Raw genomic sequence first — 21849 nt, 5'->3', positions numbered from 1 at the left:
TCTGTATTAATAAAATGTTATTTCTCTCCCAAGACATCAGAAATCAGGTCCAATGAAGCCCTTGCATGGTCCAAAATATGTACCCCCACCCCATGGCTTTGCCATTTTTAGCCTTTTGTTAACTTGAGGAAATTGTTTTCTTTTTCAGCCTGATGCACATTAGCTTGAGAAAAGCTTATAAAGCACTCCCATTTCCAAACTGGTCTTTGGAAGATCATGGTTTAGGACTCCAGATCTGCAGGGTTGAGGTCGTAGAATTTTTACCTTTTGCCAAATGCCTCTTACACTGGAAAGAAAAAGGACCATCTACCAAGCCCAATTTCCATCAGGCAGATGTTTATCACTGACACTCTCAAAATGTATTATGTTTTTTGTTAAATGGGAAGGGCACATAGAGTAGTATGTCAGCTAGCATCTTTTAAACTCAATGGTATCAAAACTGAAGCAAACTCTGCATTTTCTTTTGTAGTCATTAGCTCCATGGGTAATTGCAACTCTATCAACAAAATGCAATTTGGAATATCACTGTAATGGAATAACCATTACAAATGTCTGTGAATTTGTTTTAATTCTGTAACCTTTTGCTTGGTGTTCATAGTATGGTTGATAGCAGTAAATTGAACAACAGAGTCAGACAGGGAATTATGCAACACTCCCATACAAGTCAAGTTATAGAAATTGACCTTTATTTAACACAACTTTTTTGTTTTCATACAAAGTGACTTTTTTGAGTTCAGAAAATCCATGTTGCAACAGTACCGGTCTGTTTCAATCGTACCGTTGAAGTCCAACTCTGGCCTCCCTCTTTAAAAAAAATATATGTTGTCCCTCAACTTATAAACAGTATTTTAACTAAGAATTTATCAATAGCCTTTCTACATTTTTTTCCTCTCTCTCTTTCTCTCCTGTATTTTGAATTATAAAATAGTATCTGCAAAACAGAGGTTTAAATTTCCAACCAAATTTTGTCTTTGAACAACTGTGCAAGAAGAATCCCTTTTTTTTAATTAATGCAAATAGAAAGCAAAAACTAAAAAAAATGGAAGGGGAAAAAACAGATGAAAGAAAACCTATGTACATAATGAAATGTTAGGAGCAGTCATCACAAATATAGTCCTACTTAAATGATACTTGAACAATAAAGTTACATTACCTACAAAACATGACATGCAATTCTTTACGAAGGAAAAGAAAGATAAACACACGGTTGGGAAATGAAGTCAGAAGTGCAAAAAGAAACATAGAATGGAATTTGGTACAGTGAGAAGATACATATTGTAACAAAAAACAAAAAACAAAACAGACACACACTACATTTATTGACAGTGGCAAAACTAACAAGTTACAGGACCACACTACAGGTTGTCAGATCCCTATAATAGAGACTGAAATTCTAATTAAATAAAAATCCCTATGGCTACTACACACCAAAAGAACAAAGTTTGAGCAATGTAAGCTTCCAATTACATAGACTACCTAAATGTGATAAAATAAAGCAGTCTCTAGACACAGCTATTAACCCTTATGATTTACTGCTTAATGTAGGCCCAGCAACCCAAAATTATTATTCTGAATACACAATGAGCACAGTTTGATCAGATACGCCATGACATTTAAATATTAACCCATGCATAAAAGAAGCCAATAACTTTTTTTAACAGACAAAGGAGTTTATGAGATACAAACAGTGGCCTCACCCATATATCGGAAGAGTGCTTCTCCCCCCTGAATTTACTCCCCAAATGGGTACCTATAAGAAAACCCATTCACAATCCACACGACCGATTGTTCTTGAAGGTAGAACAGCTGTTATGGAAGGACAGAACTTCATGAAAAAGTCATGCTCACTCAGCTGAGTAGGAACTTGACACTGTTTCGTTTGGTTTTCTTTGTATCAGAAGCAGAGGAGAAATAAGCAGGGGGTGACCAGGGAAGGGGAACCTGAACAGGTTGTTTGTTTAAAAAAAAAATTCAAGTAAACATGAACCACCAAATACTTGGGATTGGGGGGGGGGAGGGTTTTGTAAACGTATCCTAAAGGTTCTCTCTTTCTCTCTCTCTTTGCAGCATCACAGTCTTATGAAAAAGAAATTCTGCATTCATGCATTCATTTGTATAGGAACAAATGTGCAAGAATTCTGCCAGCGAAAGGCCTACCGCCTTCCGCAAATGCCTCACAGATGTTGTCCGCGACGACCTCCAAGTTGTACCAACCATACAGGCAGCCAAGGGTGGACCAAACAACACCCACCGCAAGCAACTGTTTTATGTATGAATCTGTTGCAGAGTTTCAGTCACTTCACAGCATATGTCTATAGAGGGCCGGCTGGAATCCACAGGACTTTGTTCTGTTCTTGATCAACTGTTGTCATGATCTGAGTGCAAATGATCGAGAGAGGGCCTCCCTGGACAATCCCTGTGAAAAGAAGGATAACACACACCAATCCATCAGCATGCTTGTTTACCGGGGTTAGGGGCTGAATTTGCACTAGGGCCAAGAAATCAAAACACAGAGAAGCAACAAAAAGGAAGGGGGATTAATACCCCCTTTCTTGGTGGTGATGATTATTATTTTCCGCCCTTTCTCCTAAGAGCTCAAGGTGGTCATATTGCCTCTTTGGCAACAGGAACCGATGCTGCAAAAAGAGGGAGTGTAATAGCACCTGCACTGCCTGTTTCCCTAAAAGCATCTCCACCAGTGGGTATATGAACTAGGCCTCACTCTTGATGTGGCCCAGGAATCAGGAAAATGAAGGGAGGGGCATACAGAGTGAACTTCTCTATGCGGTCTCACTGTATAGACTTTGGGTGTTGATGGGGCAATTTGTAGGACCCAACTCTTAGCATCTTTAATGGCATTCAGGCTTGCTCAGCTATGGTTCTCATAGGCCACGGTATCAGTTTGTCACTGAAGAACTTATGCAGATACAGCCACAAGAGATCACAAACAGGACATCAGGGAGGTGGGTGGGGAAGAGGGAGGCTTCAGCAATGGCAACTGGCTTCTTAGAAGAGAGACAAAACAGCAAGGCAGAGACACACACAGAGACACTTAAGATGTAAATTTTTCAGGACACTGAAACTGCATGTTGTTCCTTTCAGGGGAATAGCTTGAGAGTGACACGGGGAGAGGCCTAAAATAAGGGGGCATCTCTTTTTGTAACCCCCATTGAGCTTTGGGAAAGGAGAAAGGAAAAAGGGACTGGACTTTCTGGCTTTCACTTTTCTTTACCGTTTGTGGAAGCAGAGTTCTTTTTGTGGTGAGCAAAATAAATCAGTGTTGAAGTAGCCAAGCTTCTGAGAACCTTCATTCCTGCTAAGAAAGCCTTTGCTGTTGCAATACAGCTAACAAAAACATGGCAAGAGGAGAAAGCAGCCAGGCCCCACGAGTATGATCCTCTAAGACAACTGTTTTGTTCCTGAGCCCTCCGAAAGCTATTTTCAGTGGCATCAGGTGACAAAGTTTACACATTAAATCTAAATATGGTTAGAGGGACCCCTGTTATAGCATAATAAACCTTCATGGATGAACAGAAGGCTAAGTTTAGTAGCAAGGCAGAAATATACAAAGAGACGATGGCCGTAGCAACAAGCCACTGTTTAAAAATATAAGAAGATGTTTGTTTAAGGGTTTTGTTAATAAAACAGGCATGACTGGTTAATAATAATAATAATAATAGTAATTAAAAAAAAACTGGCAGGCTTATTCAAGGAATCAAGTCAGCAGAAAATACAACACAAATGCAAAGGTACGACAGTAATGGAAAAGGGTCTTGCATTAAAATGTTGCACAGGCTTTATCTTGGACATAGTCAAGTGCCTAAGTGAATGAGCAGGGGCTGGCAGGACCAGTTTGCAGCAGCAACCTATGTAGCTGGAAACAGCTATGGCATCATTCTCCTAACAGTAGCATCACTGCAGCTTATCAGGATCGGTCTGGTTGTTCCCTTTCTTTGAAATAGAACATGCTTAGTGCTAAAAGGGATGATTTATAATTCTTCTGGTTGTTATGGGGAACCATGTGCTATGCTGTGATCTACACACAGGTGACCGCTAAGGGAGGGGGGAAATGCTGTTGCAAAAAAAATACACACACACGCATAAACACAACCAGCCAGAGGAATCAGAAGCCAGCCTTCCACTTTGCTATTGTTTCCTTTGTTATACAAACCTGTGAAGTACTTGTTATATTCCTGTTCTATCTTCTGAGCAGTCTCAAACTGTTCTTTGGAATGTTTCTGCGTAACTTTGTCCCTCAGGAAGACGGGGTCTTTTTGCTCTCTAACACAGAAATGTAGAAAAAGCTCGTTAAATGCTTCATTTTTCAGGGGACACAAGGCAAACCATTAGGGAACTAAACAGATTTGCAGCCCATTTTAATCAGCGTAGATATATAATGATGTGTGCGGAGCGCCACCTGGTGTCTAGTATAGGAAGGCCGCTTGACACACAAAATGCAGCAGCAGGAGCAGCTAACCTTTCATCTGCTGCAACTGGCAAGGCAATCTGCCATGATCAACAGGCACCTGCACAGAGGCAGTGCTGTCAACTGAGACTGGAAAGCACCCTTAGAGCGCTGGCTGGCTGTCCAAAACCTTTATATATAGCAGGCATGGCCAAACTCGGCCCTCCAGATGTTTTGGGACTACAACTCCCTTCATCCCTAGCTACCTGGACCAGTGGTCAGAGATGATGGGAATTGTAGTCTCAAAACATCTGGAGGGCCAAGTTTGGCCATGCCTGATATATAGGAAACATCATTTATAAATGTTGCTTAAAATCCTAAATTTCAGTTATCTTTTATGAACCATAATTTTAAGGAAGCAAGCATTGAAAAATGTTGTGCAAGCTTATACACACAGTATGAGTGCAGCTGCCCACACAAAACCCAGTGGTTGCTACTTGGCTCCCAAAGCTGGCTTGCCTCTGTCACTCCACCTTGGCCTGTTTCCTTATCAGAGCCACTTGTTCAATTTTCACATCTCCAGTCTCTCTCCAATGCCTCCTGACCATTGCACCTCTCCCTCCTTGCAAGGGTTTAAATATCATGCTGGCAGGGAACATCTGACGGGCACCTTGCTGGCTATCCCTGGTTTAAACAGCTTCTATGGAGCTGACCTGGCTTCTCCCTCTTCCCTTCCTAACTGCCTTACTTTTTTTTGCAAATTGCAGGGGCCTGTTCTTAATGCAATTATTGTACAGGACACCTTGGCCTTGAGGCATTTCAAAAGCATTAAAAATAATAGCCACAAAGGACTATATATGAATATAATCCAATGCAAATCTGTAGCCCTCATATGGAAAAAAGCCACCCTTTACCAAGAATATATTATTTATACAGTGGTACCTCGGTTTACGAACTAATCGGTTTACAAACTCTGCAAAACCAGAAATAGTGTTCCGGTTTGCGAATGTTAACTAGGTCTATGAACGGAGGCCAAACGGTGGAAAGGCACTGCCGGCGGGAGGCCTCATGAGGGAAAGCGTGCCTCGGTTTAAGAGAGGATTCGGTTTAAGAACAAACTTCCGGAATGGATGAAGTTCATAAACTGAGGTACCTCTGTATAGCATAACCAATGTACAAAAATCAGTTGTGCAGAGAAGGCAGATTTCTTCCACTTTGCCCAACGTGGGCATGACAACAGTATATGATCTGATTAAATAAAATCATGCCTTTGATAATGCTGTGCAGTCCCCATACTCAAAATTTATAGAATTTCGAAGTGCAACCCACACACGTCTACTCGGAAGTTACCCCTGAATGGGGCTTACTCCGAGGTAAGCAGATATAAGATTGCAGCCTAAATGACATATCAAAGTGAAAGTAGATTTCCTGTTGTGCACAAGCACGGGAAGCACGCCACCCTCCAAGCACTACCTGAATCCCTACAGCCACCACCCAGCCCACATCTCACACTTACTTGATCTGCTTGGCATTCTTGTAACGGACAAAAATGACGATTGGGTAGATGTGAATGCTGTGGAGCCGCTCGATGGCATGAGGAGCAATGTCCAAGAGGCAGTGACAGTCCTAATAAAGAATAATCGATTAATGGTATACAGCTCATTTGAGTGTTCAAAGCATTTCACGTGCATTCACTCAGCAACCCTTACAAACAGCTAGGCAAGGCAACTCAGTTTGCAGAGGAGGGGGCTGGACAATAACAGCTCACTTAAGACTATGGAGGAAATTCACAAGTGTTCCTGCAGCTTGCCTGCTCTCTCTGAGACAGTGCTCGAAACTCCCATTGTTCCAGGTGCATTTTGTGACAGGGAATTTCATTATCGTGAGCAGTTTCTGAGCTCGGCACAGTACTGCACCTAAGATTTCAGATTAAAACTGCAGTGGAAGGAATGGGGGACCCTTTTTCTGTCTTCCCACTTCCAGCTACTCTCTGAAGGCTGGAGAAGAGACCCTCTTAAGAATATTAGGGGGGCGGGCAGTGGAAGGACTAGACCATGTGAAAAATGAACAGAATATTTTAGCTGCAGTTCATTCATTTTCAGCTTTGTATTCTTGCTATTAAAAAAGTGCACCTAGACATTCCGTTTTGTGCCCATAACCTGGATTTAAGGTGCCATTTAGCTTCTAGCTTTCATATCTCAGTTTCTAGCACTGCTCTGAGACACCATTCTGGTTGCATTCCTATTTGCTTTCCCCATGCTACTTCTCACTCTCTTGCTTGACTATCCTTCAATTTCCACTCCTCCCTCCCTCCCTCTCTCTCTCTCACACACACACAGTTCCTGTACTATTTAAATATACCAACAAAAGGAGCCAGGAAGTGCAAACACCTGACTTAAAACTCATCACCGCTCCTTTATACTCTTTATACGTATGATTGTGTCGCTGCCCACCCTAGAAATAGGGTTGTCAAATTTGCAGATGACACAACCGTGATCGGGCTCATCTCTGATAAGGAGGGTGAAACTGAGTATAGAGATGAGGTGGAGCGGCTGACAGAGTGGTGCAGAGTCAACAACTTGCTCATAAATACAAAGAAAACTAAGGAGCTTCTGGTGGACTTTAGGAGACAGAAGAACGAGGTCCAGCCACTGGACCTTGACGGAATTTGTGTGGAGAGCGTAACAACGTTTAGATTTCTAGGCATTGAGTTACAGAAGGATCTGTCCTGGAGTGTTAATACAAGGGGGCTTGTGAAGAAGGCGCAGCAGAGACTGTATTTTTTGAGAATTTTAAGGAAAAACCATCTTCCACAAAAGCTGCTGCTTGCCTTCTATCACTGTGCCATACAGAGCGTGCTCACGTACGGTTTATGTGTGTGGTACGGAAGCTGTACTTCCCAGGACAGAGCAGGGCTGTGTAGAATTATTAAAACAGCAGAGAGCATTATTGGCTGCTCACTCACCACCTTAGAACAAATTTACACCACCAGGTGCCATAGAAAAGCACTAGATATATCAAGAGATCCAACGCACCCTGGTCACCATTCCTCCTGCCATTGGGACGGAGATATAGAACAATGCAGCCAAGAACGAGCCGTCTCAGGAACAGTTTCTTCCCTAGAGCAATTTTGGCCTTAAATGGAAAGCCTGGACTTTGAAGTCATCTTATTTTACTTGTTATTTTGTATTATATCTACTGTTTTTAATTAGGTTTTTGTAATTTTGGATTATGCGGAATGCTTTATCTGAGTGGATGTAGCAACCGAGTAATTTCGTTGTTCCCGCAAGGGGACAATGACAATAAAGATATCTTATCTTATCTCTTATCTTAGTATTCTCAAACTTGCCTCTCCCCCAGCCATCTTTCCTACCAGTCCAGTGAACAACAGAAGGGGAGCCTGCTGGACCAAAGGCCCAGCATCTCACAGTGGCCAGCCAGATACTTTGGGGATGTCCAAATGCAGAACCTGAACACCATAGCAAATTTACTGAGGCCCAAGCTAGTTGTGATGGAGGCAAGCTGCATGTTCTAATTTAAACATATGTCTCCAGTAGTGGGGCAGGCAGGGCATGCTTTTTTTTACCATGGAAGTTGTGGTCAGGAGAGGAGACCTGAAACTTCCAAATGTCCTAAAAGCACTTTTCTCATCAGCTTGGTTTACTTCCAGTAGCAGAGGTGGCCTGAGATAAAAGTTCCTGTAGCAATGGGACATGGGGAGAGGAGGTAGGGAACTCAGATGGGTGCTCTTCCTGATAGAAGCAGCAGAAACCTCCCATTCCTCACCTTAGATTAATATTCTACAACCTTTTTAATTGTATCTGTGGGAAGGGGGGTATTGTTTTGCTGTTTTTACCTACTTATTTACTTGTTTTTATTCTGTATTTTATTCTTTGAACCACTGTACAAGAATGTAAATGTAATTGGGAAAGGGCCGCATTTGTATCTCCTTGTGCGCTGCCTCTTCTCCAAAGAGTTCAGGTAAGTTTTTGTGTGGTTCCAGACAGTCTCCCACTTGAGAAGCTGGCAGGCCCAAACTACTTTAGCTACAGCAGGAAACATATAACCGATGGTAAAGCTACCATAAAAAGAGAAAGAGAAAGAGAGAAGCACCTTCTCTGTTATCTCCTTTATTGAGGCAACAGTTGTCACATCGAAATGTCCACTCCTACGTTTATAATCTATGAATAAACAGTCTTTCACACCCCGCTCGATGGCTTGTTGAGAAGCTTTCATCACCTCTGTTTCGGGAGAACAAAAACAAAGAATGGTTTGTTCATTTTTACTTTCATAGGAAGGTGGCATTCGGATGCTTCAGAACCAAGTTTTCCTTTGCACACGTACAGTATATATATATAAAGCACACTCACATTTAAACCAGTTAAAAGCAATCATTTGGCCTTACGTCTACTGAAGGGCTTAACTGGATCATCAAGGAATATGCACCCACAGCTGCACATTCCCTACAATGCAATATTCGCACAAGCTAATACCATGATGTTTTCCCCCTTCTAGAATGGGGCAAGGTAGAGGGATGTTACATTGCGGCAGGGAGAAAGCAGAGAAAATTGCAGGGGTGGGTGGGGAGGAGGCGCACTGTTGGCATCTCTCCTGCCTCATTCAAAGTAGGACCACACACAGAGTCTTGGGGGAAAGCAAGGAGGCTGTTGCAGCAGCTGCCCAGTTGGCTCCGTAGCATGACAACTGCTTCATAAACCCATGCTTTAGTAAATCCAGGCCGGGGCAACTGTTTAATAAGTCCATGCTGTCAAATGAGGATTTCCAGGCTGCATGCATAGTTGTCAGGAAGCGCTCTCCCCAAAGGAGCAAGCAGATAAAGAGTTTAATAAATTGCACAGGAGGGAAGGGGGACCGTGATGCTAAACTTGGTACTTCTGCTTAACCAGGAGTGTTAAGCAGCACCTGTACCTTGGCTGATGATTGCCATTGTGGCTTGTATTTACTTTCTTTTTGAATTGAAAACAAGGTAATGGCGTTGTTCACAACTCATATTTAGCAATTTCCCACAACTGAATCTTTCTGGCCTGTCTCTTCCCTATACACACTGGAAAGAAACAAAATACGACTCTTGGATCAACCGTTCAATCCAAAACAAGGGATCATTGTTTGTTTCTCTCCCAACAATACATAGCCCATATTTGTTCTTGATCCTAGTTTTTTGGGAGTTAAAAAACCCCCAATAATCTCTGGTTTGGAGATAACAGTAAACCGGGTATTGTGGTCTGTTTCCTCTGTGTGCTGGAGGGGAGAAGATGAAAGTACAGTAAAGAGAAGATACTTAGAGGAAAGAGAGCAGAGGGAGAATTGTAAGCTGAAGAGGGAGAGGAGGAAAGAGTACCTGATAACGCAGAGCAGCACGATGGCCAAATGGGCAAAGAAAAAGAGGTATTTTAGAAGGCAATTCTTGCTGATAGAGGGTTTGTGTCAGCTGAATTACCCACAACACCTACGCAACCATTGTTTTTCTACTGCTCCCTCTGGAGACCAACGTTTTGTTGCTAGAGGACCTTCAAGTGCTGGCATACTTACCTAGAGGACACCGGCAAAATTTTCCTGGAGATTCCTTGACTAGCATGTCCTTCACAGCATCAAGTAATGGCCCTAGAATAAGCACAGGCCTGGGAGACGTGCAGTCCACTTTCTGGACTCGTTGATAAGCAAGGTTTACAGAATCTGGAGAGAAACAGAGAGTTGCTTACATGATCAGGAAAATAAATAAATAAAAGAATGCAACAGCTCAAGGGCCCATGATAGTGAAGGTAACTGAAATGTGGGACAGTCGCTGTCTGAAAATTGTGAATCTGAATTCTCTAACAATACAAAATCTGAATTAAAAAAAACCAAAGCCTGAACAGGCAATACTGAAAAAGTTCATTGGGAGCAGCTGGAGAAACTCCACATTCTCTATTTATAATCCAAACCCATACTTCTTAGCTTCTGTGAAGAGCAGATCTATGGGGACATGTGGAAATATACTTTAAGAAGGGTTATGGGACATGCTAATCAGTCTTGTATGTAAAAGATTAAATGCGTGAGAAAGCGGGACATGGGATACATGGCATTTGGGTAGCACCGAACAGCTTTGAACATGCAGCGGATATGGCAGGCTGACTCTCCCCTGCACACCCTTGCCTCAACTGCTCTGTTTTGTTTTGTTCTGAAACCCAAAGTCAAAGGCCCTCCTTTACCAATGTGCAAATAAACCTAGATTATTTTGTTGTGGGCTAAGCAAATTCAGTTAAGACACTTGCCATCCAAAAAAGGGATGGAGTCTGTGCTGATGGTGTCAAGGGCTAGCAGTTCCTTTCCATCTTTGGACCCGCTGCGTTTGTGCTTGTGCTTCCTCCTAAAGAATGACCTCCGAGCTGCTGCTGACGATGTCTTTGCAGAGCTGTTTTCATCTTTAGCTTCGGACATGCTGTGCCTCCTGTAGAACTCCTGCTCCATCCTGCAAAGAGATTGTGGGCTTAATCGGGCAAAATCTGAAATGCTCTCAAACAGAATACAGGTAGCAGTAAAACCAACGATGGATCTTGAGACAGCCCTTGTTATGGGGTCGTTTGTAGTTGACTTGAGGGCGTAGGTTCGGTTCTGAGCTAAACCAAACCATGACTTGCCACGATTGTGCCACCTCTCTCAAGTAACTTTATTGGGAAATGAAATACCCCCTCCAGCATTAACTACAAAGTTTTGAAGAACGAAACACTTGGCTTTCGTTCATACTTCATCGTAACCGCCTGATTTTAGCAATGAGGCAAACGCCATTTATATCTCAGAGATTTAATTACATGTATTTGCTGGGAATCTGTCCTCTTTCCAGCTTTTGGCCATTTTCATCCAGCTGCCACGCCATCCAGCAGCCAAAGTTCCCCTGCGGCAGAGTGTCATCGACATACAAAATGTCATCCTTCTTGAAGCTCAAGTCCTGCTCCACTTCTGCAATCCGGTCATAAAGTGCCCTGCAAAAAGAGAGAGATGAAGAGACCCTTTTTATTTTATTTATTTATTTAAATTATATTTTTCTTTATTTTCTTGACATACTAATAATCATAAATAAATAAGAATAAAAATGTGCACCCCCACCACCGAAACCATTCCATTGTAACGATCCAACCTCCCAAAATTTCAACACCTCTTGCAATGGTTTGACCCCTTTTCGTTTTAACAGTACAAATTCTGCAAACACTCTCCATATCTCCTCAGATCATTTCTCCTGCACATTCCCTGTCTCACCTTAATGGCACATGTAAATTTATCATTAATAGCAATATCCCTCACCTCTTTATACCATTCTTTCATTTTATATTCTGCTTGCCCCTTCCACTTCCTAGCTACAGTAATTTGTGCAGCTGTCAATGAATTTGTGAGCAAGTCCTTCATAGCTTGTCCTTCCACCCCATTGTAAATTGATAATAATGCTACCTCTAGACTTTCAGTCAGCTTTAACCCAGTGATTTCAGTTATCTCCTTAAAAACCCTTTCCCAAAATAATTGTACATATTTACGGTTTTTATTTTAACAATGCTTCATATCAAGAGACTCCAGGGCAGGCATTCCTAAACTTCAGCCCTCCAGATGTTTTGGACTACAATTCCCATCTTCCCCGACCACTGGTCCTGTTAACTAGGGATCATGGGAGTTGTAGGCCAAAACATCAGGAGGGCCGCAGTTTGGGGATGCCTGCTCCAGGGTGTGAACCAGGAACCTCCAGATTTGAGTCTGGGACTTTGCCAAGTTGAGCTCCTTGGAACTATGCATACTTGAGCCCCAGAGGTGTCCTCAGGTTCAGGACAGAGAGGGCATGTCAGTCCTTGCAATTGGTAGACAGTAAGGAGCCTGTGGAATGGCAAGGCCTGGTAGAAATAAATACTACTTCTTCTCATGCCTGGTCAACAGAGTAGTAACTTAAAGCTCCCACTTCTCCCTCTATAGCCATTTCAAGAATCCCAAGTAGGAGGCGACCAGTTCCAGGGCTGATGTGGACATGATTGCCCAGAGCCTTTATCTACCTGGGGGTGTATATTTATATTGCTAATGGGATGGATTCAGACTAAGTTTGATGAACTTAATTCCCATTGATTTCAATGGTAGTTGAGTAGGTCATGACTAATTTTATCTCAATGGGACCCAAGTTCAACTAACAAAGTCCAGATCCACCCCAACAAGATGGATTTAGAGCTATGCTTCACCACTGTATCATTATGCTTCAGGGCCTATAATACATGCTCTGGATGGCTCAGATAGTTAGAGCGTGGTGCTGGTAACATCAAGGTTGCCAGGTCAATCCCCATATGGGACAGCAGCATATACCTGCATTGCAGGGGGTTGGACTATATGATTCTTAGGGTCCCTTTTCAACTCCACAATTCTACGATTCTATTGTTTTACCCATGTGCTTCACATTAGAGCCATCTGTCAAAAGGCAGTCCAGCAAAATATCACAGATCCTTTTGGGGGCACAGATGTTGGGAATTTTACTTAGTTTATTCATTATTTTATATTATTAAATATACATTATTTCATTGTGTGCCTAAAATTACTTAAGGCTATTCAAGGAGTTCATGACTGAGATAAGCTTATCTTTTTCTCTTTTTTAAGGAAGTGCTCTCTCTGATACTTAGTCATCTTCACAAATCTCTGGGAGGTAAGGTAAAGGTAAAGGGACCCCTGACCATTAGGTCCAGTCGTGACCGACTCTGGGGTTGCGGCGCTCATCTCGTGTTATTGGCCGAGGGAGCTGGCGTACAGCTTCCAGGTCATGTGGCCAGCATGAAAAAGCCGCTTCTGGTGAACCAGAGCAGCGCATAGAAACACCGTTTATCTTCCCGCTGTAGCGGTACCTATTTATCTACTTACACTTTGAGGTGCTTTCGAACTGCTAGGTTGGCAGGAGCAGGGACCGAGCAACGGGAGCTCACCCCGTCACAGGGATTTGAACCGCCGACCTTCTGATTGGCAAGCCCTAGGCTCTGTGGTTTAACCCACAGCACCACCATTAATATTATTCAATTTTACAGGCTGTGGAATCATTCAAGAATCCTTAACAGCTCTGTGCTGAGCCTAAGGCCCACTCCCCTAATCATAGGATATCCACCCTTCAGGTAATTAAGGGGAGATTATTAAATTTGTGGAGGAGTAAGTATGGAATCATCATAAATACTGTTTGCCTTTTTGTGACTGAACTTTTGACGTCAATTTTGTAGGCGTGCTCTTGAGCTGTATTCATAAAAGTGGGATGCATGCTTGCTTCTGTTGACTATAGCATCAAGTGACAACTTTTATGCATAAAAAAACCATTGCAGATTACCGTAAGTCACTACAGACAATGCTGTCCTATTCCCTATAGGCAGTTCAAACACAATGTACACAATGTTTTCAACACAGCCAATTTACAAATTCATCCGCAAGCCATCAAGTGCTGAAAGTTCAAGAGATGGTCGTATCTGTGTGAATTAGCCCACAGTTGTAGCAGATGAATAGTCTCCTGGTTTACCGATTGAACTTTTACATACCTGACATAGAATCCATCTCCAGGTAACTCTTTGATCCTGTTGAATTCTTCTATTCTGTACTGAGCTTTTATTCTAACATTTTCACCTGGCTTGAGCATTTCAAGATAAGCTTCTTCGGCTGTTTTGTTCCGCATGTCAACAGATCCATACTGGGGGGAGGGGGGCGCCAGAAGAAACAAAAACACTTGAAATCTCCAATCTGATGCACGCATCCAACAAACCAAACAATGAAAAGGATGTTATGTGGGACTAGAGAGTCTGACTATGCCAAAAGAGGGGAAAGGAAATACATTCACATTGCATTAAGAACACAGTGTCTTCGCTAATGGAAAAATGGGGAAATGGCAACCCAAGTCCAAAAATACAGCTGGGCAGCACAAGTTTTCAGAACAGTTTTCCCCTTTCCACTAAAAAAAACAAAGAAACCCAAGCTGCTTTCCCTTTCATGGGGGAAAATATGGATGTGTTTCGCATCCATAGATTCTGCAAGCGTTTGAACCACCAACCACCTTCATTTTATATCTACTGCTTACCTCAAGTATCATGTCTCCAAGCACCAGCCCATCAGGTCCTTTGGCAGGGCTGTCATCTTCTACATCGGACACAAAAATACCATGCAGGTTTCCACCACAGATCTGGATTCCGAGTTCCACTTGGGACTTCTTAATGGTAACTGTTCTAGGTTCAGGTGTCCTCTTGCTGGTGTCTACAGAATTCCTTTCAATGGCAAGAGACAAAGAGAAGACACCCAAGGCTTGTTTGACAAACTGATCCTCATCAGACCCTGCTCATCCATACCCTCAGCTCCAGCCAGCCCTTAACTCCTGTTCCCTTGCTAGCTCTCAGCAAGAGAGGCCCCAAAGATGTCCCAGCTGCCCCAATTTGAGTTCTCTGTGGCATTATTTGGCAGGAAGGAATCGACTCCTTTCCACCATGCGGGGCTTTTCCCCCAGCCAGAACTTGCCAGAACTCAGTACCAGCACCTCTCGGGTGTGCACCCCGCCATTATAAAAGAATAAGGGAGGCATTCATGGTGAGTTCCAGCACCTGTTTTTCAAGAAAAATAGCACTGCCACCATGGATCCAAATTCAGTGTTCCTCCTGGGAACTCCCACTCCTATTGGGTAGCGGCTTTTTATGTGGCAGAGAACGAACAGATAATTCACGAAGCAGTGAGACTAGACTTTAACAAGGTTTTATTACAGCAAGCGTAAATCAAGACAGACTTGTCTCTCTGTATACAAAGGAACGTTCCATCAGCGCTCATGACAACCAAACAGAACACGGAACTTACCAGACACAGTTCTTAAAGCTACTACACATCTTTTCTGTTTCTTTTTTTAGAATGATTCCTAACAACTCCCTCGTGCTAAATTGCTTGGCTCCAGAGAAGGGCAACGTAAGGACCAAGCTCCTTGCAGAAGTGGAGCCTTTGCTTTCAAATCTGGCGCTCAGCTTTCAACCCTATTCCCCTTGAGTCAGCCTAGAATATAGGGCAGCTGTCCAACCTCAAAGATGCAGACAGAGAGAGAATCTTCATGAAGTGAAATGAGGAAGCAGGTTACCTGATTGAATTGCGGGGACTGGTGGTTGGGGTGGTCTGCTTGGATGGAGGCGTCATGGTCCCTTCATCCTGTTCGCTCACAGTGTCAATTATGGAATGGCTGTCAGGGGTTGCAGCTCCGCTGCCTTGTGGAGTGGAATGGCTGCTCACGGGTTCTAGCCGAGAGCTAAAGTTAGAGGAAGGAAGAAGAATACCAGAAAAATTAAAAGCTGATCAACTGCATTATATCTGAACAGTTTCAGATATTTAGATATTCAAATGGGTGCTTAGATTTTCATCCCACAACCTGCTCCAAAAGCTTAAGGATGGCTGCCCCTGCTGCCTATAGAATATAGATCTATCCTGGTCCTGGCTAGCAGCTGCAGTGACTGGCATCTTGCTTATACTGGGATCAGCTGTTCTCCCCCAGCAGACAAAAGCAGCTGGTCCCAGAATGAGCAAGGCACAACTGCGGCAACCTGGACAAGCAAGGGTTGGTTGGTGTAGATGGCAGCAGCTCTGTAGAATGTACTGGATGCTGGTGGGATGGAATCTGCTCATGTTAATTGGATTCCAAAACAGGTGAGAGATACCTAAAAATACATGTGTTTCTTGTGTAACATATAAATTTGCTGTCAAGAATCCCATTCCCCTGCACACCCTTTTACTGCTTCAGACAAGTGTTGTGATTGGCTCTTGGTTTTTACACCCAATAAGGAGGTTCAACCTGGGGTTGTTGACATGGAAAACAATATGCCCTCTTCCCACCAGTCGTCCTCAGGGAGAGTATCTATTTTGCAGTGGTTCAATTCAGACATCATAGCAAACCACAACTAAGGAAGCTTAACAATTACAGCTATCTGCCAACCTCCAGATGCCTGATCCGAGAAAGCAAAAACTATCAGTTCACACGGCGTAGGCCAACCTGGATAAGGTCTAACCAATCTTACCTTGATCGTGAGTGATTGCCAAGTTGGAACATGTGCAGGTTGTATTGTGCTAGAATAGTTATGGTATCACACTGCTGTCCGATGATGAGCCGCGCTTGCTGTTCTGTAGCATTCCGCAGATTTATTCCATTAAACTGTGGGAGGAGAAGGAGGAAGACACATGCACTCAGCAGCACATTCCCGCTGATGAAATAAGTATAGATTTCGCCATTTAACTTCATATTGCTTTCTGAAATTTGATCCCCCCACCCCGATTTATTGGATCTGTAGTGCAAGATATTCAAGTTCAAGTCAGGGTGGATAGGAATGCCATAACTGATTCTATATTATTCAATTACCACTTTGAAGAAAAAATCAATGCCATCATAAAATCTTGACAATTTGACCTGTAAGTGGGTAATTTGCTGACCTACTAAGGCAGGCATCTCCAAACTTCGGCCTTCCAGATGTTTTGGACTACAATTCCCATCTTCCCTGACCACTGGTCCTGCTAGCTAGGGATCATGGGAGTTGTAGGCCAAAACATCTGGAGGGCCGCAGTTTGGGGGTGCCTGTAATAAAGTATAGAAAAGTTTTCCTAAATAGTATTTTTTTAAAAATAAAAAACCCAGCTTTTTACATTAAGAAACATTTTAAACACACATACAAGGAAGTAAATGCGTTTCACATTTGATTAGCTATGTTCTGAGGCTGGTGGGATACCAAAGACTAATTAACCTTTAAATTTTAAGTAAATTCAATTGTGTGTGGAAACACAAGCCTTGTGGGCAATCCCTCTGATCCAAATAGGTGCTCTTTGAACATTTGTCCAGGCCGAAAAGTTTGATCCAGTAGCCAACCTCATACATTTGGAAGGCTGAATAGGCGAGTGAAAGAGGATGAGCACTACTGATGACAATTTGACTGGCTTTGTTTCCTCCTGTTGGATTACGCCAATATGAGTAACAACTTTGTGGGACCCCCATGCTCTTCTTTTAGGCATCCAAAACAGCAATGTAGTGAAATTTTATTGCAAACATGCTAGACAATTTAGCAAGAGGGTAAGTCAAAGGAAGCTCCCCCCCAAAAAAATCTTTTAGGATTCTCACATTACAGCTTAATTCAAAAGTGCAATGTGTGAATGTGGCAATGCATATTTCTAAATGTGTGTTAACATGCAGGAATACTCATTGGGGACCCAGAGCGGGTTGCAGCTCCTCCAATGGGTGATACAGACCCAAATCCCTGTTTTCCCCAGGTTGGCTCATTTCCTGTGTTTGTAGGTGGCAATTTCAGGCTAATGTAGAAATAGCAACACACTAAGTATATTGTGATATCCATTCTGTTTATGAAAGCAAGTTGATCCGCAAATAAAATTGGCAATTTGTAAATGCCAGCATCTAAACCATTCGGAGCAAGCTGCCCCTGGTGTAAAAATAGCATTGGTCAGCTTACAAAGGTCAGAAAACCTTTACCTCCAGTAACTGGTCACCATATTCAAGTCCAGCCTGATGGGCGATGCTGCCACCAGTCACTTTAGAGACAAAGATCCCACCATTTTCACCACATACGATGGAGATTCCTAGTGGCTCTGAGCCCTTCTGCACTTTGACATGCCGCGGTTCTTCCATATAAGGCCTTCGAGAGGAAATGAGGAGGAGGAACCATCAAACCATGGACACCCCACACAAAACGGAACAAATTACATTAAAGACATGCACTACTCATTCCCACCCTAACCCTTAAAAGCAGAAGACCGCCTTAAAAACAGAAATGCTGCAAGCAGCAGCATTCCCTTAACACCATCATGCAATGTATGGTGGCCAAATCAATTAAAACGAACATTTTAAATGCATTTAGAGATAAGAACAAAAAGGGAGGGGAGAAAATTAAAACACAAAAAGTAGAAATTAAATGATGAGTTTGAAACAAAACACATCTTTATCCATATTATATATAGGTAAGCGAACATATATAATATGCATTTTAGAAAATGTTTCAGAAGGAAGCCTTACGCCAATTTACAAAGAAATGTGAGATCCTTAAGAGGCAACAAACATAAATATAACATGGGAAGGCAAGAACAAGGAAAGCACAATACCAATATTTAATATTTGTATGCAGGGAACACAACATTAGTCAATGAAAATTAAGCAGCTGTAAAAAAAAAACCATTAAAAATGGTCAAGCCATTAAAAATGGCAGCTTGCATGGTAGGATTGCAATTACCATGCAACTTTTCCTTTGGGGGGAATTATCCAAACATGTAAATAGCACAGGGAAGGTGCGCAAATACTGCTTGAGAAGGACAACCTTTATATCAAGCCAACCTCAAACTCCTTAGTGAACAGAACCTTGGCCTAGGAGCCACAGGGATTCTCAGAAAAGACCTATTACGGAACAAATATCTGAAAGATGCAGAGGGGTGCAGAAAAGAGAAGAAGAAACACTTAGAAAGAGAGATAGTAACAACAGAGACTAAATTGAGACCAGAAATCAAGCCCCATGAAAAGTGCAAGTCAAGCCCTGGTACCAATTTCCTACCAAACGCAGCTCAACCCTGGTTTGTGTCAACTGTTGGACTGACAACTGCTAGGGCTGCGATGCATGCTCCGTTCACCTGCATATGGCACCAAGGCCCCCAACCTCTTGACTTTGGGTAGTTTCAGGCATGCAAAACCCTGGGCTAAACTTCCATTATTGGTAGGGAAGGAAGCCGCAGCTTTCTCAGCCATCTTGCTGTTTGCACAGGGAAGTGTCCACTCAGTGGGTGGTTGGGTGACAGCTCCCAGCAAATTGTTTGGCTTTCTACTCCAATTCCCCCTTCGCGCCAAGGTGCAAGATTAACCACGGACTCCTGATATCAGCTCCAAGGCACTTGTACTCTTGTGGGCACTCTTGTACGAAGAATAAACATAGTGAATAGAGTACACGATAAACACATGCATGAGCTGCGCAAGCCAGAGAAGCCAGACCTGGCCTGGTTTCTGGGCAAAACAGTCTTTGCATAGGTTCTTTTTTGGCAAACAAAATGAAAAAAGAGGGGTGTGCTTTATAAACGTTATTTCCAAAGTATTATTTTTGTGAGAGTAGCAGACAGGGCTGCAATGAATGATGATGATAATACTCTTGTGACCGGTGATAGAAGCCTCTACTACAGTCAGTTGGTCTGGATGAGAGTCCATTGGCAGCCCCAAACGCTCTAGCCTCATGTACGACCCAGCCCTTGGTATATATGGCACCTTCCTCCATTATTATTGGGGGGTTGGGGAGCTGGGGAAGACGACCAGCCAACCCATTCACAGATTAATGAATATGCTCCAAAAATCCACCAATCTGTAAGCTACTTCTGTCCCTCCATGCGCCTTTCAATGCTCTGAATGGGAGCTTCACAGATTTGGTCATGCATAGAAAGGGACATCACTGCCTTTGCTCAGTGTGATGACAGGCGAGTCTCTGTGATTCCGAATTTTGTCATGTAAGAATCTTTCATATTCTCTGGAAAAGCTTTGCTCAGATGCAGTCAGCTCCTTTGGGAGTCTGTGAAACTGCCATGAGTTTACATAGCACCTGCTTAACCTTAAGTACAGAATATATATATATACTCACCACAACACTAACATCTTATCATACTTATCCCTCAAGCAGAAAGGATGGGGCAGATAGTTTGTTAAAAGGGAAACATTAAAAGAACAACTTCAGGCAATACCAATGAGACGGAAATATGGAAGGTGCCTAAAGAAGCCAGGGTGGCTATCTAAAGAACTTTTAAATGAGTTAAGATTTAAAAGGGATATGTACAAAAAATGGAAAAAAGGGGGAAACCACCAGAGAGGAATTCAAACAAATAGCCAGCACGTGTAGAGACAAAGTCAGAAAAGCTAAAGCACAGAACGAACTCAGGCTTGCTAGAGAGGTTAAAAGCAACAAAAAGGGCTTTTATGGGTATGTCCGTAACAAAAGGAAGAACAAGGAAACAGTGGGGTCACTTAGAGGAGAAGATGGTGAAATGCAAACAGGGGACAAAGAAAGGGCAGAACTCCTCAATGCCTTCTTTGCCTCAGTCTTCAACAAAAAAGAAAACAATGCCCGACCTGAAGAATTTGGAGCAGATGATTCAGCAGGAGAAACCTAGCCCAGAACAAGTAAGGAGGTAGTACAAGAAGACTTGGCTAGTTTAGATGTATTCAAGTCTCCAGGGCCAGATGAACTACATCCAAGAGTATTAAAAGAACTGGCAGAGGTGATTTCAGAACCACTGGCAGTTATCTTTGAGAATTCCTGGCGAACAGGCGAAGTCCCAGCAGACTGGAGGAGAGCAAATGCTGTCCCTATATTCAAAAAGGGGGAAAGGGAGGACCCAAACAATTACCGCCCAGTCAGCCTGACATAAATACCAGGAAAGATTATAAAGCAGATCATTAAGCAAACGGTCTGTGAGCACCTAGAAAGGAATGCTGTGATCACTAAAAGTCAGCATGGGTTTCTGAAAAATAGGTCATGTCAGACTAATCTGATCTCATTTTTTGAGAGAGTCACAAGCCTGGTAGATGAAGGGAACGCTGTGGATCTTGATTTCAGCAAGGCCTTTGACAAGATGCACCATGATATTCTTGTAAAGGAGCTAGTAAAATGTGGGCTAGACAATGCTACCATTCAATGGATTTGTAACTGGCTGACTGACCGAACCCAAAGGGTGCTCATCAATGGCTCCTCTTCATCCTGGAGAGAAGTGACTAGTGGGGTGCCACAGGGTTCTGTCTTGGGCCCAGTCTTATTCAAAATCTTTATAAACAACTTGGATGATGGGCTTGAGGGCATCCTGATCAAGTTTGCAGATGACACCAAATTGGGAGGGGTGGTTAATACCCCAGAGGACCGGATCACACTTCAAAATGACCGTAACAGATTAGACAACTGGGCCAAAGCAAACAAGATGAATTTTAACAGGGAAAAATGTAAAGTACTACACTTGGGCAAATAAAAAATAAAAAATGAAAGGCACAAATACAGGATGGGTGACACCTTGGCTTGAGAGCAGTACATGTGAAAAGGATCTAGGAGTCTTGGTAGATCACATCTTGACATGAGTCAACAGTGTGATGCAGCAGCTCAAAAAGCCAATGCAATTCTGGGCTGCATCAACAGGAGTATAGCATCTAGATCTAGGGATATAATAGTACCACTGTATTCTGGTCTGGTCAGACCTCACCTGGAGTACTGTGTCCAGTTCTGGGCACCACAGTTCAAGAAGAATACTGACAAGCTGGAACGTGTCCAGAGAAGGGCAACCAAAATGGTCGAAGGCCTGGAAACGATGCCCTATGAGGAACGGCTTAGGGAGCTGGGCATGTTTAGCCTGGAGAAGAGAAGGTTAAGGGGTGATATGATAGCCATGTTCAAATATATTAAAGGATGCCATATAGAGGAGGGAGAAAG

General features: G+C 42.9%; 1 protein-coding gene across 4 annotated transcripts in view; it reads right to left on the bottom strand.

The window, feature by feature from the left end:
* Positions 1 to 664: 664 nt before the first annotated feature.
* The window catches only part of DLG5 (discs large MAGUK scaffold protein 5), a 103845-nt gene continuing 82660 nt past the window's right edge, over positions 665 to 21849 (bottom strand). For all 4 annotated transcript variants that reach the window (XM_060275014.1, XM_060275015.1, XM_060275016.1 and 1 more), the window contains exons 22-33: positions 17886 to 18048; positions 16432 to 16565; positions 15504 to 15668; positions 14472 to 14655; positions 13939 to 14087; positions 11215 to 11385; positions 10678 to 10874; positions 9956 to 10099; positions 8519 to 8646; positions 5922 to 6031; positions 4172 to 4281; positions 665 to 2416 (exon numbers count right to left, since the gene is read on the bottom strand). In XM_060275014.1, the coding sequence (XP_060130997.1) occupies positions 2313 to 2416; positions 4172 to 4281; positions 5922 to 6031; positions 8519 to 8646; positions 9956 to 10099; positions 10678 to 10874; positions 11215 to 11385; positions 13939 to 14087; positions 14472 to 14655; positions 15504 to 15668; positions 16432 to 16565; positions 17886 to 18048 (1759 nt within the window). In that variant the 3' untranslated portion in view covers positions 665 to 2312. The remainder of the gene's footprint in view (positions 2417 to 4171; positions 4282 to 5921; positions 6032 to 8518; positions 8647 to 9955; positions 10100 to 10677; positions 10875 to 11214; positions 11386 to 13938; positions 14088 to 14471; positions 14656 to 15503; positions 15669 to 16431; positions 16566 to 17885; positions 18049 to 21849) is intronic.

This window comes from Zootoca vivipara, chromosome 5, assembly GCF_963506605.1.
Source record: "Zootoca vivipara chromosome 5, rZooViv1.1, whole genome shotgun sequence".
Lineage (NCBI taxonomy): Eukaryota > Metazoa > Chordata > Lepidosauria > Squamata > Lacertidae > Zootoca > Zootoca vivipara.
Note: the sequence above shows the minus strand (reverse complement) of the source record. Positions and strands in the feature narration are given on the sequence as shown.